The following is a 15971-nucleotide window of genomic DNA, read 5'->3' on the forward strand; positions in this document are numbered from 1 at the left end:
CTTAAAGAAAATAGCTTTAAGGATAAATAGGGTGCTGATCACATTGTCATGGTGTAATTGTGAGGTAATGAAGCAGGTTATTTACAGTAAATTAACCACGGTCACAGATACTGAAACACATGACTGAAAAAATGAGAAAGTATATCCCAACATAAAGGATTTCATTTATAAATTTTCAACATTGAATTAAAAGTTTATGAGTTTGCCGAAACCGGTTTGGCTCAGTGGATAGAGCGTCGGCCTTCGGACTCAAGGGTCCCAGGTTCGATTCCGGTCAGGGGCATGTACCTTGGTTGCGGGCACATCCCCAGTAGGGGGTGTGCAAGAGGCAGCTGATGAATGTTTCTCTCTCATCGATGTTTCTGACTCTCTATCCCTCTCTCTTCCTCTCTGTAAAAAATCAATTAAATATATATTTTTTAAAAAGTTTATGAGTTTTATATATTTGCTAATTTATATTCAGACTAGTGGCCCGATGCATGGATTCATGCACATTGAAAGGAAATTAATTAGAAGAAATATTTTTATATCACTATTCGCCCTTTCTCTATAATAGAAGTGTCAGAGATGAAAGATAATTAGTAAAATGTATATGAAGATAATATATAAATTGATTAATAAACAATCACAACATGATGTAACAACAAAGACATGATATAAAAATATAGAAACAACAAAAACATGTTATAAAAACAATGACTGATAAATTGATTAAACTTATTCTAATATCTCCCTATATACCACATTAAGAGTAAAAACACTTTCAGAGTACGTGACTAATTTCCCGTGTGATAAAGTATTTACAACTTTAATGTCACACGCACTTCGAACTCAAGAGAAAGCAACATATAACTGACCATGTCCGAAAACAGGTTCAGGTAGGAATATTTCTACTCTGTCTAGATTGGTGCCAGCAAGAGTTTTATATGTCTTGCGCATACACGAGTTAACGTTTATTTTTAAATTGCCAGTGCAAGTCATATGACCGATGTACAGTCGGTCACTTAGCCTTTTATATATAGAGATACTTTCCATATTTTGAAAATAGCTAAATTGTGTACTTTGTAAGACATTATGACATGTTAAGAGGTTTTCATGATAAAATACCATAATTACAAACTCAAACCTACAACAAAATATTCTAATTTTTGTTCATTTTTTGCTTTTAGCTAAAAAGACAGGAAAGGTAATTATTATAGGCTCTGGAGTCTCAGGCTTGGCAGCAGCTCGTCAGTTACAAAGTTTCGGAATGGATGTCACACTTCTGGAAGCTAGGGTAAGAATTTTATTTGGGGTTTAGAAGCCTGACCTAAAGGAAGTTATCTGTTGCAAATTAAGAAATCATAACTTGAACTAAACCAAATTGATTTGTATTAATGCTTATAAAAGTATCTTGGATAGTGTTATTTATATTGAAGAGCTTTTGACAGTAAAGCTTTGAAAAGTGCTTAGTGAGGATTCAGAGTTTGTAAATGATCTGCACATCCTTTTGATGGATATTTGCAGGTCATGGGGCTTTCACGGACGTATCCTTTGCAGGAGGCAGTGTTTTTAGTAGTGGAACACAGTGAACTGTATTCTTGTTTGACAGTCAAGGAAAAGGAATTGGTTCTCATGTAGCTGCCATCTTTTAGGACCTACTGAAGCCAAGATATTGGTTCCTTTCTCATTAGTCCTAGAGAGAGAAATGGAAACTACTCGTAAAGGAGGAAAGGGATGATGGCACAGAGTGGGGAAAAGGATGTCATGTTAGAATACTACTATTTAAATTATCTTCATTAGTAAATTTTGAGGTTTATCTTCCAATGGCTTAAAGACCTTCCTGGACTCCCACTATTTAAAAAAATACTACTTACCCTGGCCCAGTGAGTCTTGGTTGGAGCGTTGTCCTGTAACCAAAAAGTTCTGGGTTTCCATTCTCCATTAGGGCATATACCTGGTACCTGGGTTACAGGTTTGATCCCCTCTCAGGGCAAGTGTGGGAGGCAGCCAATCGATGTTTCTCTCTTTCTCCCGCTCCCTTCCTTTCTCTAAAATTAATTAAAAATAAATTAATTAAAAAATAAATACTTCTCAGGGCAACCTAAACAACCTAAAATCTGTGTAGTACAATCTAAATTGCTAATTTATTTACTTATTTATTTTTTTGAATATGTTTTTATTTCAGGAACGGGAGGGAGAGGGAGAGGGAGAGATAGAAACATCAATGAAGAGAGAGTTGATCGGCTGCCTCCTGCACACCCTCTTCTGGGGATGGAGCCCGCAACCTGGCCATGTGCCCTGACTGGGAATCAAACAGTGATCTCCTGGTTCATGGGTCGACGCTCAACCACTGAGCCACACTGGGCTGAGCTAAATTGATAATTTTTAAAAAATGGTCTTTTTAAATATGGGGTAATCAAAAGTAAATAATTTCTGATATAGTCTTACTAAAAATATTTTATTCATTAACTAAGGAAATAGTTTTGTGTCCTCTGTGTCCTGTGCACTAAAAGTACAGTAAGGAATGATAGAATCATTATGATTCCTACCCATGTGGAGTTTTAATCCAGTTTACAGGTGTTTGTTTTGCTTTGTTTGCTTGGAGTTTGCATGCCTGTATTTATCCATAATTGAAATACCCCTGCAGCTCAGTAAAGTTATCCCATACTTGAAAGGCCGTAGTCAGCAGAGATAAGCGTGGGCCTATTTAGGAATGAGAGGTGTTATTAATAATAGTTCATGCTCATTAGACACTGCCTGGGCATGGACCTGTTCTGGAGAACCATTTGTCAAAAAATCATCTATCAAATCATTCACAGCTGACTTTGGGCACTGGAAAGCAATAGTAGGAAATCGGTGGTAGAAAGATGGTGTTTAGTTGGAATTTCTTAATACATACTTTCTATGTGTGTGACCTTTGCTTAGCCTGTTCACTAGTGGTATTAGAGACAGCTGGATAGAGAGATAGCAGTGCCTATTACTAAATATGTCTTCTGACTACCAAATTGTTTTTCCTGTTTCACATCATAATTCCATACCTTTCTGTATGTCATTCATTACCTACCTCCCATTTAAACTCCATTTGCTCTTTGTGCCCACTGTACTGTTTATTGTATTCCATGTAAACTCTAAACTACACCTTTCATTTTAAATGATAAGACAGAGGCCTGGGGCATACCATGCCAGGTTCTAATGGTTAAAATAGAATTGATGATTTTAGCCATTTAATTTCTGCAAAACAGGATCGTGTAGGTGGACGAGTTGCCACATTTCGAAAAGGAAACTATGTAGCTGATCTTGGAGCTATGGTAGTAACAGGTCTTGGTAAGTAGTTTTGTGCTGTAATACACTTCTGAGATCCGTAAGGTTGTTTAAGCTTATATTTTAAAGCTATAGATGCAATTTTAAAATATATTGACTTAGGATACTATTCTTAGTATTAGTGAGAGGTAAATTGACACATAGGCTTCCTGAAAGAATAGATCAGTGTGTGCAAAATTTAAACTGTACTGACATTTGGACCTAGCAAATCCAGTCCTGGGAAATGATCCTGAGACAATAAACAAGTGGACCATCTTATGTTTGGAGCATGTTTAATGTGGCACAGCAGAACAATTAGAAACCACAGATTAGAAGATGGAATAGTTACACATGAGAACTATACAGCCACTAAAAATTATGTAACTCCATATTAACATGAAAGGATGTCCACAATGTATTGCTAAGTTGTAAAAAGATTACAAAACGATACATGTGTTATATATGATCATTTTGTACGTGTATGTCTAATTTTATGCACATAAAATCTAGAAGATTCTAGTGTTAACTAACTGGGACTATAGGTAATTTTTTTGCTTTCTTTATGCTTATCTTACACATTTGTTTTACTTTGGGATATATATATAGATATATATATAGATATACATACATATATAGATATAGATATACATATATATATATGTAAATAAAATACACAAGTTTAGGTATTTTAAGTTTGACTAAAAATATTTTTGCTTTGAGTTTTTTGTTTTCTTTTTCATAGGTATGTTGAATTTAATCATTTGAGTTTTCTCTAGGAGGGAATCCCATGGCTGTGGTCAGCAAACAAGTAAATATGGAACTGGCCAAGATCAAGCAAAAATGCCCACTTTATGAAGCCAATGGACAAGCTGTAAGTGGAGGACAGACAGAACTTTCCAAAATTTCTTTGTTCACTTGAAAACATTTTTGGGGATAATGTGTGGGTGAATATATACACATATACATATCAAATGAGGGCAGAAATTGTATAACATTTTCTGATTGTTCCTTAATTCTAAGCTTTATTAGGAAGGGATTATTATTGCATATATGCAGTTTAAGCATTTATCTTCAGACATTCAATGAAGGCTAGCTAGCTAATCTTTTTATTTAGTTGAGGCCACCTACTCCAAGAGACCTATGTAATTGACACCTGACTCTTCCTTTCTTTGTATTGTGCATCCCATCATGTGCTTTAGCTCCATGTGCTCTTTATGACTTGAGTTTTGTGTTTGTAGACTTAAGTTTTTAACGGGCTAATAGCCAAATTGTGGTACTTAGCCGATGCTTAAGTAGGAAATGGTTGACCCAGATGCATAGGAACTTCCTGTACTTAGTATGGCAGTAGAATGGAAGTGATGTTCAGTATGGGAGAGTGACAATAGTTTAACAACTACATGATAGGCTTAGACCAAGCATGTTAAACTTAAAGGCTAACACGGGCCAAATAAACAAGGTTGAAGTTTGTGTGGGCTGCAAAAAAAAAGTTTCAATTTTCATAGAAACGTAGGTTTATTTTGATAGAGATATGCTGAATACAAAGGGCTGAAATAAATGAGTAATCATTAACATAAAATAATAGAACATTTTAATAAAAATATTTTTTCTTGAACATTAACTTACCAGACACTGAATAACTGCACAAATTAATAAGCGTAGCACAAATAAACCTATTTTTCTTGTTCTCCTAAAGTGAAATATTTCCTGTTGTGCACACCAAACAAATCAGTCCAAGACTAATGTTGTGGCAATTGGTTGCTAAAATACTCGCTGCTAGTATTAGTGGAGAGAAATGGTGCACCTGCACGTAAGGCGCATAAGGGACATGAATGCAACACGATTATAGTAATCAGTCATTAGTGAACGTTGTAGTTCGTTATTAATAATTATGTATAACAGGATATTGTAAAAATTAAGTTATGAAATTTTTATTATAATGTTTCTTACATACCGTTATATTGGCTGAGCTGCAAAAATATTCGTTGTGGGCCGCGAGTTTGACATTTTGGCTTAGACTATGTAAGTCTCAATCCTAAATTTTAGGAGTGAGTGAAATTTAAAAGTTTATATTCAGCAGAGGTTTACCAGTTCTCCTATCAAGAGCAAGGGTGTCTACAATTCTGAGGCAGGGAAGTTTTGCTATATATCTATTTGGCAGTTATTAAAAGTGGTAAGATCCCAACTTTAGGTCCCATGGGACATTCTAATCCATTTCTATATACCTTTAAGCTTTATGGCGTTCATATCAGAGAAGGACAGACTTTCAGGGAATGCCTTAGTTCCCATCTCTACCATTCTGGCAGAATTAGCGAAATAGAATTAGATTAAAAGGATGAAGGAGAGGTTAATGCAACAATTTAATAAATTTTTACTATTCTGCAAAGTTATATAAAGGATATAGAGTTGAATAAGTCATTCCCTGCTATGTAAGATGCCACAGTGGAGTAGGACTTGAACACAAATAATTATTTCCCAACTTTTTATTATGGAAATTTTCAAACATATACAAAAGTAGAAAGAGTCCATTTTTCCACTCCAATCTTGTTTTATCTACCCAGCCCCCTCTTTTGTCTGGAGTAAGCATATCACAGTTAGTCAAGTATTTATTGAACATTTGCCAAAATCTAGGCCCTGTCTTAAGCACTGAAGATGTTTTCTCTGCCCTCAAGAAAGTTAGGGGCCTAACTTCTAGTGACTCCAGATATCTTACATGAACTTGAGAGCATCAGCAGTAATAGCTGTCATTAAAATCAAAGTGATTTCCCCCCTTAACCATATTACTCATGCCTATTCCAATAACACTAACAACAGGCAGATTTGCCAAGTTAGGTAGAAGGATAAATTGCAACTGAAGAGCCAAGGGGAGGGGAGGAACCAAGATGGCGACATAGTTAAACAACTAATCTGCTGCCTCACACAACAATTTCAAAAATACAACTAAAAGACAAAAATGTCTACCACCCAGAACCACGGGAAAGCTGGCTGAGTGGAAGATTTACAACTAAGAAGAGAAAGAAGCACAATCCCTGAAAAGCTGAGGTACAGAGCCACGCGAATCGGGCCGGCGGCGGGCGGCTGGGTGCGTGGCTTTTCTTCAACCCATGGGAGACAAGCTCCCGATCACTCGGAAATCCAGTTTCTGGGGACACTCGGGGGACCCAGGCACCTACGGGGAGAAGCTGGACTCTCGGCCATCGGGTCGGAAAGTGAGAGTGACTTTTTTGCGGAGGTGCGCCCAGCAATCATTGTTTACTGCGCTGGAGCGCGAGGCGCAGGGACTTGGAAACGTGGAAAGGCAGAGACGGCTGACGGCAGCCATCGCCGTTGGCCACGCCCCAGCCTAGTGACGCCCTGAGACCCCACCCAGCCCTGAGGCCCCACCCTGAGGCCCCGCCCCGCACATTCTACAAACCCGCCCCGGCTCCACACAGCGGCTTTTGCATATAAATGGCCTGTTCTGGAGCAGCTTAACCAACTGCAGCTCCAGTCAGACTGCTCCAAAACCGCCCAAGCAAAGGAGGAGAAAACTAGCCCTTGCTGTAGCTCCTGCTGGGGGACACACAGTACACAAGGGTACACCAAGAGTGTCCACCTCAAGTAACTGGGAGGCTGACCCGTTGAACCAATAGGACACCTAGTACACAAAACTACCCTACCAACTTAGGGAAGCAGAGAATATGAGAAGGCAAGGAAACAGATCACAAACCAAAGAAATGGAGGAGAACAAGCGACTGGACATAGAGTTCAAAACCACGGTTATAAGGTTTTTCAAGAATTTCATGGAAAAGGCCGATAAATTCAATGAGGACCAACTAGAAATTAAACATACACTGACTGAGATAAAAAATATTATACAGAGACCCAAAAGCAGACTAGAGGATTGCAAGAATCAACTCAAAGATTTGGAATACAAAGAGGCCAAGGACACTCTTCCTGAAAAGGCCGATAAATTCAATGAGGACCAACTAGAAATTAAACATACACTGACTGAGATAAAAAATATTATACAGAGACCCAAAAGCAGACTAGAGGATTGCAAAAATCAACTCAAAGATTTGGAATACAAAGAGGCCAAGGACACTCTTCCAGAGAAGCATGAAGAGAAGAGAATTCAGAAAGTTGAAGATAGTGTAAGAAGCCTCTGGGACAACTTCAAGCGAACCAACATCAGAATTATGGGGGTACCAGAAGAAGAGAGAGAGCAAGATGCTGAAAACCTATTTGAAGAAATAATGAACGAAAACTTCCCCCACCTGATGAAAGAAATAGACTTACAAGTCCAGGAAGCACACAGAACCCCAAACAAAAGGAATCCAAAGAGGACCACACCAAGACACATCATAATTAAAATGCCAAGAGCAAAAGACAAAGAGAGAATCTTACAAGCAGCAAGAGAAAAACAGTTAGTTACCTACAAGGGAGCTCCCATACGATTATCAGCTAATTTCTCAACAGAAACCATGCAGGCCAGACGGGAGTGGCAAGAAATATTCAAAGTGATGAATAGCAGGAACCTACAACCAAGACTACTCTACCCAGCAAAGTTATCATTCAGAATTGAAGGGCAGATAAAGACCTTCACATATAAGAAAAAGCTAAAGGAGTTCATCACCACCAAACCAGCATTATATGAAATGCTGAAGGTATTCTTTAAAAAGAGGAAAAAGAAGAAGAAATATAAAAATTATGAACAACAAGTGAATCTAAAAGTCAAGTGATTTAAAAATCTGAGGAACAGAATAAACTGGTGAACTTAATAGAATCAGGCATAGAATGGGAGTGGATTGATAATTCTCAGGGGGAAAGGGGTGTCTGTGTGGGGAGTATGGGAAGAGACTGGACAAAAATCATACACCTATGGATAAGGACAGCGGGGGGGGGGGGGGAGGTAAGGGAAGAGGGGGGGTAGGAACTGGGTGGTGGGGAGATATGTGGGGAAAAAGGAGAAACAAAAAGAGCCAAGGGGAGAGTCTGTTGAGGTGGGAGGGGCAAGGGCAGGGAGAGATTTAGAGGGAAGGAGAGCATTTGTGAAGGTGGCTTAGGACTTGAACATGGTTGTGGAGGGAAAGGCATTGAAGGCAGAAGTCTCTGAAAGGATAGGATTATGCTGGTGAGGGACTGATGTTATGTAAAGCCAAAGTTTATAAGGAAGGCTGTGGCTTACTAGGCTGATTTGTTGGTTGGGACTTCACAAGGTTTAGAGTAAGGGAAGTAACATGAACAGAGCAGTGTTTTGGGCAGACAAGCAGTGGTTTAGAGAATTGAACTGAGGAAGCAAGGCCTCCAAAGTGGATTACATTAGGCCTCAAGAAGTGATGGGATCGAAACCAAAGATGATCACTAATTACTGAGACTGCCTTTTTCTTTAGATTTTTCTGAATGTAGAGCACTTAGCTTCATGTAGTGTAACAGTAAAAGGAAAGCTTTATTTTGGTAGAGATATCCAGAGAATTATATGATCTTTAATACATTTAAAAAAATTTTTTTCTAAATAGTATATCTCTCAAGTGTGACCTATAACCAGCTGCCCATCCATGAACGAACTGTTGGTTACCACTTTGGGTTGAGGTAAATAGCTGACTCCAGAACATAAATAAACGACATTATTAACCATGCTGTTAGTTCAGATGATGACTTTATTTTGGTAGCAAGACTTTCTCATTGAAGGAAGCAATGTGTTAATTTAGGTTCTGGCATAAACTCCTGGTGAGGGGACTCAAAACAGTTGTTGCCCTGGCTGGTGTGATCATGCACCAAAGGGTCTCGGGTTTGATTTCTGGTCCCGGGCACATATCTGGGTTGTAGGCTCACCAGGATCAGCCCTTTGAATAACACTGTAGTAAACAGCTGTTAAGCAGGTATGTGGTTTTCAGCATGCTGTTTTTTCAAGTGAAATTTGTAGTTCTCATTCAACTCGGATCTTTATAGGATTTTTCTAAGTTGGTATGTTTCTATTTGGTGCAGTAGCCAAGTAGTAAGGGAGATTGATTAAGCATTCTCAAATTTGGGGAAAAGTTATTTTCAGTGTTGAGTTCCACTAGCCTTAAGGTAGTTAGTTAAACCTAAGAAGGGATGTTAATGTTTCTGTATCTTACTGTTCCCAGTAGTCTAGCTCCGAGTATGAATGGACAACTGTTGACAAGAAGACTTGGTTGTTAGTTTATAGGACAAGTGCTAAGAGCTTAAAGTTCCATTAATTTATGCTGATAATTACAGTTATGCTTCATGGCTTTAGAAATCTAAGGAGTCAGTAGGTGAGTTGCTTCATTCTCCCATTTTGCAGGGGATGAATCTAAAGCTTAAACATGTGTTTGCCTAAGGTCATTACCTAAGTCAATAAGTTGTAGAACCAGGATTCACTGCTTGGGGTCCCAGCTCAAATTCTCATACTTGTGCCACGCCTGGTTGATATTTCGGGGAAGGTGGGGACATGGGTAAGTGGACGCAGCTCTAATGGCCTGTGTGACTGCATCAGCTGGGTCTCCTTTTCAGAGAGCTTTCTTAACAGTTACTTTAAGAAGATAGCACGGTCCACCTAGATGAACATTCACCCAGGGATTGATTTTTCTTTAGTAAACTGCCTAACGAGGTGGGGTGTGTTCCTTCATTATTTATGGACACCCTCAGAAAAAAAAGAGGATGATTTGATGGTTCTGTTGTTAGTACATAAAAATAAATTCTTACCTTCTACAAGGTCAGCGTTAACTCAGAATTAAAAATATCCCTTGCGCCGAAACCGGTTTGGCTCAGTGGATAGAGCATCGGTCTGCGGACTGGAAGGTCCCAGGTTTGATTCCGGTCAAGGGCATGTACATTGGTTGAGGGCACATCCCCCGGTGGGGGGTGTGCAGGAGGCAGCTGGTCGATGTCTCTCTTTCATCGATGTTTCTAGCTCTCTATCCCTCTCCCTTCCTCTCTGAAAAATCAATAAAAAAAAATATTAAAAAAAAAAAAAAGAAATATCCCTTGCAATATTGTCTTAAGGACTTATCACATATTCAGACATTTTGCTGTTATAGGGAAAAATTACATAGCAAGTGTTTTTTGTTTTGTTACCTTGTTGTTTGAATCACAAGAACCCCTGACAGAGTTTACTTGTCTGTTCTCTCTGGTCCTGCACTGACAGCTAGAGCAGTGAGTTGTATTGGTTTGGACAGGGAAAGCTTATTTTATGGCTCTAGGTACTAGAGCAAGGGTTTCCCTCTTTGGTTCTAACACAAGATACTATATCCCTGTAAATAGAAGTTTCTATTAGCAGCTGCCCTCAGATCGACTGATGATGAAATTATACTCTGAACTGTACTTTTTTTAAAATATATTTTATTGATTTTTTACAGAGAGGAAGAGAGAGGGATAGAGAGTTAGAAACATCGATGAGAGAGAAACATCGATCAGCTGCCTCCTGCACACCCCCTACCGGGGATGTGCCCACAACCAATGTACATGCCCTTGACCGGAATCGAACCTGGCACCTTTCAGTCCGCAGGCCGATGCTCTATCCACTGAGCCAAACCGGTTTCGGCTGAACTGTACTTTAATCAGCTTTAAGTGGATGTGGACAGGGTTGGGAAATAGGGTAATAATTCAGGAACGTTTTGGGAGTCACAAGTGAAGGGACTCAAAACATGATTGTTGCCCTGGCCAGTGTGATTACACACCAGACCATCTCAGGTTTGATTCCTGGCATATATCTGGGTTGCAGGTTTGATCCCTGGCCTTTGTTGGGATGTGTATGGCAGACAACTAATCGATGTATCTCTCTCACATAGATGTTTCTCTCTCCCTCCTTTCCACTCTCTCTAAAAATCCATGGGAAAAATATCCTCGGGTGAGGATTAATAAAAAAACAACCACCATACAAACATGGATTGTTGGGGGAGATGGGGGAATGACTGAATGTTTTCTGCATCTCCTGTATACCAGCCTGTAACTTGGTGGCTTTAGATTCTAATTTTGTTTTGGCTTCTTTTGAGTAATGAAAAGGTATCTTAATCAAATTCCTGCAGTGCTGTAACATTCTGCATCACAATGGAACAGAGTTAGAGTTGTTGCCAAGTTGAGATCCAGAGACTCAGAAACTACTTGGAAAAACATATACTGCAACTGGTTTTCTTGAATGGCTCAACTATTACAAGGAAGAAAGAGAATACTAGAAAGATAACAGGTGTCCGTCTTTTACAAAAACCATTAACTGGATGTACTCAGTACCTACCATAAGGTAGCCAGTTTTCACTTGTGTTCATATAGAGTGGTGCTTACATGATAATACTTTTGACACAGGCCTGTTGGCCTTTTCCGTTTTCATCTTCTTTTGTGGAATTTGGTGTTTTTAAGGTATTCCTTTTCTACCCTTTAAAATCATGACTGCCAATCCCTGCTTTTTATAAATGTAAAAATCTCCTGCCTGCCTTTAATGTTCCTGAAGTTGCAGTGTGGGTATTTTCCCCCTAAAATATAGTTATAATATTGACTTTGCTTTTCCAAACTATGTTAATTTATTCATTTAATAGGACTTTCCTGAGTGCCTCTACTGTATGCTGTAATTGCTAGGGTAGCCCTTACACACATTGTGGGTACCCTCTCCACATGGCCTAGTCACTGCTTTAGGCAAGTCCAATATTTGCATAATCTAAAAAAATCCCTGTGAGTTTAAAGATAACAGCCTTCATTTATAGAATTACATTAAACTTTTGGATTGGGGATATACTTGTACTTATTCTCCCTTGAGAAATAATAGCTATATCTTGTTTTCCTTAGCTATTTGGGAACCTGAATTAGAGACTGTTCAGATGTAAATTTCTTCTAGGTTTTACCAAAAGAACCAATCTAAATCTTTGTCTTATTGTAATCCTAGAAGTGCCTGGAGGTGGAGACTGACTGTGGCCTCTGTTGGCCAGGTTTGGCCATTACAGCTTTTTTCAATGTGTTACTCTTTTTAAGGATTTCTCTGGCTAAATCTCAGAACTTACTGTACTCAGAACCAAGCTGCAGTCAACTCCATTCTGCATTGCTGCTTCAGAACTTCTGCAGACTGGAATGAGACCATGTTTTTTAGACCTAAAGAGTTTGTGATGGTAGAGTGCAACCAGAGGTAGAACTAAGGAGAGTGTCCTTTTTTGGAGATAACTTCTTGCAGGATCAGGGACCTTGTCTAGAAAGTTCTTGGCTCTCCCTAAATTTATTCTGCATGGGCTGGATGCATAGGCTGTCCCTCCTCGGCCACATTCAGGAATGTTCCATGTAATGTGCAGGACCAAAACAATCAGAATTGTACCTATTTAGAGCAATGAGACTCTCCAAATGTTCCTAGTCTTGAAGAAACTGTTTATTTGGAGCTTTTCGTAGGGAAATAAATGGCTTTGACAAGTCATATCAAAATCTGTTTCACGTGATATCTTTTTTGTTTAATTCTTTACTAGAAAACTATATCAAAGGTTCTTTGAGAAAAAACTGCTTGCTTCTTAGTTTGGTTGATATGTTCTTGCTGTGTTGTAACATAGAAATCCAGCTGCTGTCTAACACAGAGCCTAACTCTTTGTAATCATTTGTTGAGTTCTTTTTCAAGGTGCAATTTAAGAACCTGGAATAGAATGGTCAGGTAAAACTAAAATTATTGCATTTTGTGTTGCACAATAATTTGTGGAACTAAGATAGTCCAACAGTTCTCACCAAGGGGAACAGGTATTTATTTAGGGGGTGCTTAAAGGTTGTCATTTGCAAAAGTTCTTTTCATTGTCTGGCTATGTCAAGGAGTGCATATCTAAGCTAGCTTAATTTTAGAAACAGATTCAAAATTTAAATATATCAACAACACCTTTTGATTTTCACCCAGTCAGTGTTGAATAATGGGCAAGTATTTTATTTACTATTTTTCAAATATTGTTTTAATTTCAAAGTGGAGTTCTAAGTTAATGGAAAAACATTCCAGTTTCAAAGCTATCCCTGGTCTCACTGGCAACACCCATAACTGTTTAGGCAGAAACTGGCCGGGGCCTGACTGCTGGCTGTTTCTTAGAGTCTCCTCAGTGGAGCCTCGAGTTAGATGGTGAACCGGAGATGCAGTCTGTGGTCCTGACGTCAGTCAGACGTGGCAGTGACCTTGGTTTGTTTTTTGTTTGTTTGTTTGTTGTTGTTCTTGTTACTGTTCTGTGTTTCTTTTTCTCTTTTATTACGTTTGCTTTATTCCTCACTGCTTTCTGATACCATCTCCCTTGACCACCACCCTCCTCTCCACACTGGCTTTCTTTTGTCCATTTCTATGCCTTGACTTTCCCATTTTGGTCTCTGTACAGTCTGTCCCTTATTTCTCTGGTGGTTGCAGCTTCTGAGCTAACAATGCTTTTGTCATGCTGTGTGTTTAAAGCCTTGATTTTACTGCTGTCGTAAAAATGAAACTTGGCTATTGGGCTGTTATTTACAGTTTATTTCTCTCTCTGCTGCACTGGTTAAAAGGACACTGTCAAGGTATTTTTTTTCATGATTTTTCAAGTCATTTTCTCACTGTTTATAATAACCCATTAAAAGCTTGAAACTTAAATCTTTCCCTTCCAAAGGTCCTCTCCATCATACATTCACCCTGGTTTGTTGTTGCAGATTTGCGCCTGTATGTTGGGCTGGTGCCATTTGAGTTTTTGTCATTGAAAGCGCATGTAAAAAGTTAGGTTTTTGTGGGGGGAGTGGGTGGACTAAAGGGGAAAGTGTAATGAATCAAGTGGGCTGCTTAGCAAAGAGGGAAGAAACAAAAGGTCAAATTTGGTCCCTTTAACCTTGACAGTGTCCCTTTAAATATTTCTCTACCACACACCCTGGACCCCAGTTACTGAGCCTGAGTGCTGCATATTTTTCAGTATGAACTTCCCTATGTGACTGTCAGCCTCACTGCAAAGATTAAAGCTTGTCTGAAGCCAGCCATCCAGTCGACACTGGAAGAGCTTTAATCTGCACCATTTGCTCACTTGTGTATCGGCACATTTTGCCCTGTTGCAGAGGCATATGTGATCTGATCCCTCTTGCTGCTACAGCGTCCCCTTCCTAGACATTTTAGAAGCCACACAGAAATGTCACCTTTTTCTACTCCAGGAAAAGCAGTCTTACACATTGCATCTATAATCTGTTAAGATCTCATAACTGTACTAGTAGATATCAGTTGAAAATGTAATTGTTTCCTTTTTTAAAGTTGCACCAAATTTAGAGATTATAGAATCATATTTTGTAGCATTATTGCATGAATTACACTGAGCAAAATTTCAGCATTGCTTTGAGCTGCTCTATATGTGACTATCACATTAGTGAGGAAAAATAACTAATGAGAAAGTAAATGGAATTCCTGACAAAATGGTCTCTTCCATTAACTCTGAGGATAGCAGAGTACTCAGAACAAGTCGGGTTGTCACCAAGCGCTCCTTTCTTTGGGCATGGAGTTGAATAGGAGGTCAGACGTGTCTGAATCCTAGGTACCACCCTGCTATGGAATGGCACCAAGTCTCCGAAGCCCGATTCTTTGCTTTATTTCTCAGTATAAACCAGAAGATTCTCAGGGGTTGACATTTCTTAGGCTAATGAGGACTCGCTAATTCCTAGAGATTTCTTGATCCCTTCTGTGTGGTCTTTTGGAACTTGATGCTTTAAAACTTGCTTTTGATTGAATCACTTATGGTGTCTGTCATATTTACAGTTTCAAAGGACAGTTGCAGTCCTTTTCCCTTTTTTCTTTTTTTGGTGCAGGTTGTATTTCTTTTTGCCACCCCCTGGCTTATACGGACTCATTTGGGTGACTTATCAGTAAAGGGGCAGAGGCTTGTGCTTCAAAAATCATCTGTTTAATTGGGAAGGGCAAAAACTAAGGAGTTTCAACCAAGAAATAGAGTCTTACTGTGATGATCTTATCCACAATCAGTTATCTCTGGTTGTAAAAGATCACTTCTCCCCTGCCTTAGTGTTCCTTAGACCTTTAATTTTTGTTTTCTTGTTACCAATTTTAGGTTGTCTGTAAAGTGAAATTCATAATTTAAATTCCACTTCCCAGTTGATGCCCCGTTTATTATGGCAAGAGATGCTTGCATTCGATGTGCTTTTTCTCTCGCTGCTGTCATGAAATCAGCAATAGAATTGCAGATAGTTTACTTTGGGGCTGAATTAGGTAGTAGTCACAGAGGTATGTGTCTCCACTAACTGATGGCAGGGCCTGGGAGCATGGTCTTGCAGCTTGATGATCTGCTCTGCAGTCTGTTCCCTTCCTCCACCATAGTGAGCCAGCTCTGGTGCTTCGGTCACTCATAATCTGAGCTTTGGACATTCAACTCAACTTAATTGGTGCCTTAAAAACACTATTCCTCGGCAAATTAATAGCTTATTAATTGCCATGAACTTCACTTCTCTCTTTCCTACTCCCACCTTAAATTCTTTGAGGGGAAGCAGGTACCACAGGCTTCTTATTTGTCCATCTTGCCCTTTTGCTGGAAGGTCCTCAGGTGTGTTGACACAGTTTTTGATCTCTGGGCCTTTTCTAGCTATTGTTTGCATGTCATCCCAGCTTATCTCAGTGCATGTTAGCACCACATAACTTCAGTTAGCATCAGCGTGAATCCTGGGGCTGTTATTAGAGATAGAGTCCCAGGTCTGGGGGCAAAATTGGGAGAATAGGAGAGTATCAGTGCCAAAAACATCTCATATCTCATTTAATAGAATTG

General features: G+C 39.2%; 2 protein-coding genes across 6 annotated transcripts in view; one reads left to right on the forward strand and one right to left on the reverse strand.

Moving 5' to 3' along the window:
• The window catches only part of KDM1A (lysine demethylase 1A), a 74036-nt gene that overhangs the window by 41169 nt on the left and 16896 nt on the right, over window positions 1–15971 (forward strand). For all 4 annotated transcript variants that reach the window (XM_054720926.1, XM_054720923.1, XM_054720925.1 and 1 more), the window contains 3 exons: window positions 1170–1276; window positions 3225–3306; window positions 4059–4153. In XM_054720926.1, the coding sequence (XP_054576901.1) occupies window positions 1170–1276; window positions 3225–3306; window positions 4059–4153 (284 nt within the window). The remainder of the gene's footprint in view (window positions 1–1169; window positions 1277–3224; window positions 3307–4058; window positions 4154–15971) is intronic.
• LUZP1 (leucine zipper protein 1) overlaps window positions 1–15971 on the reverse strand; it is a 124806-nt gene that overhangs the window by 24086 nt on the left and 84749 nt on the right. The gene's annotated exons all lie outside the window — the stretch shown is intronic.

The sequence above is a fragment of the Eptesicus fuscus genome, chromosome 9 (genome assembly GCF_027574615.1).
Source record: "Eptesicus fuscus isolate TK198812 chromosome 9, DD_ASM_mEF_20220401, whole genome shotgun sequence".
In the NCBI taxonomy this organism is placed as follows: domain Eukaryota; kingdom Metazoa; phylum Chordata; class Mammalia; order Chiroptera; family Vespertilionidae; genus Eptesicus; species Eptesicus fuscus.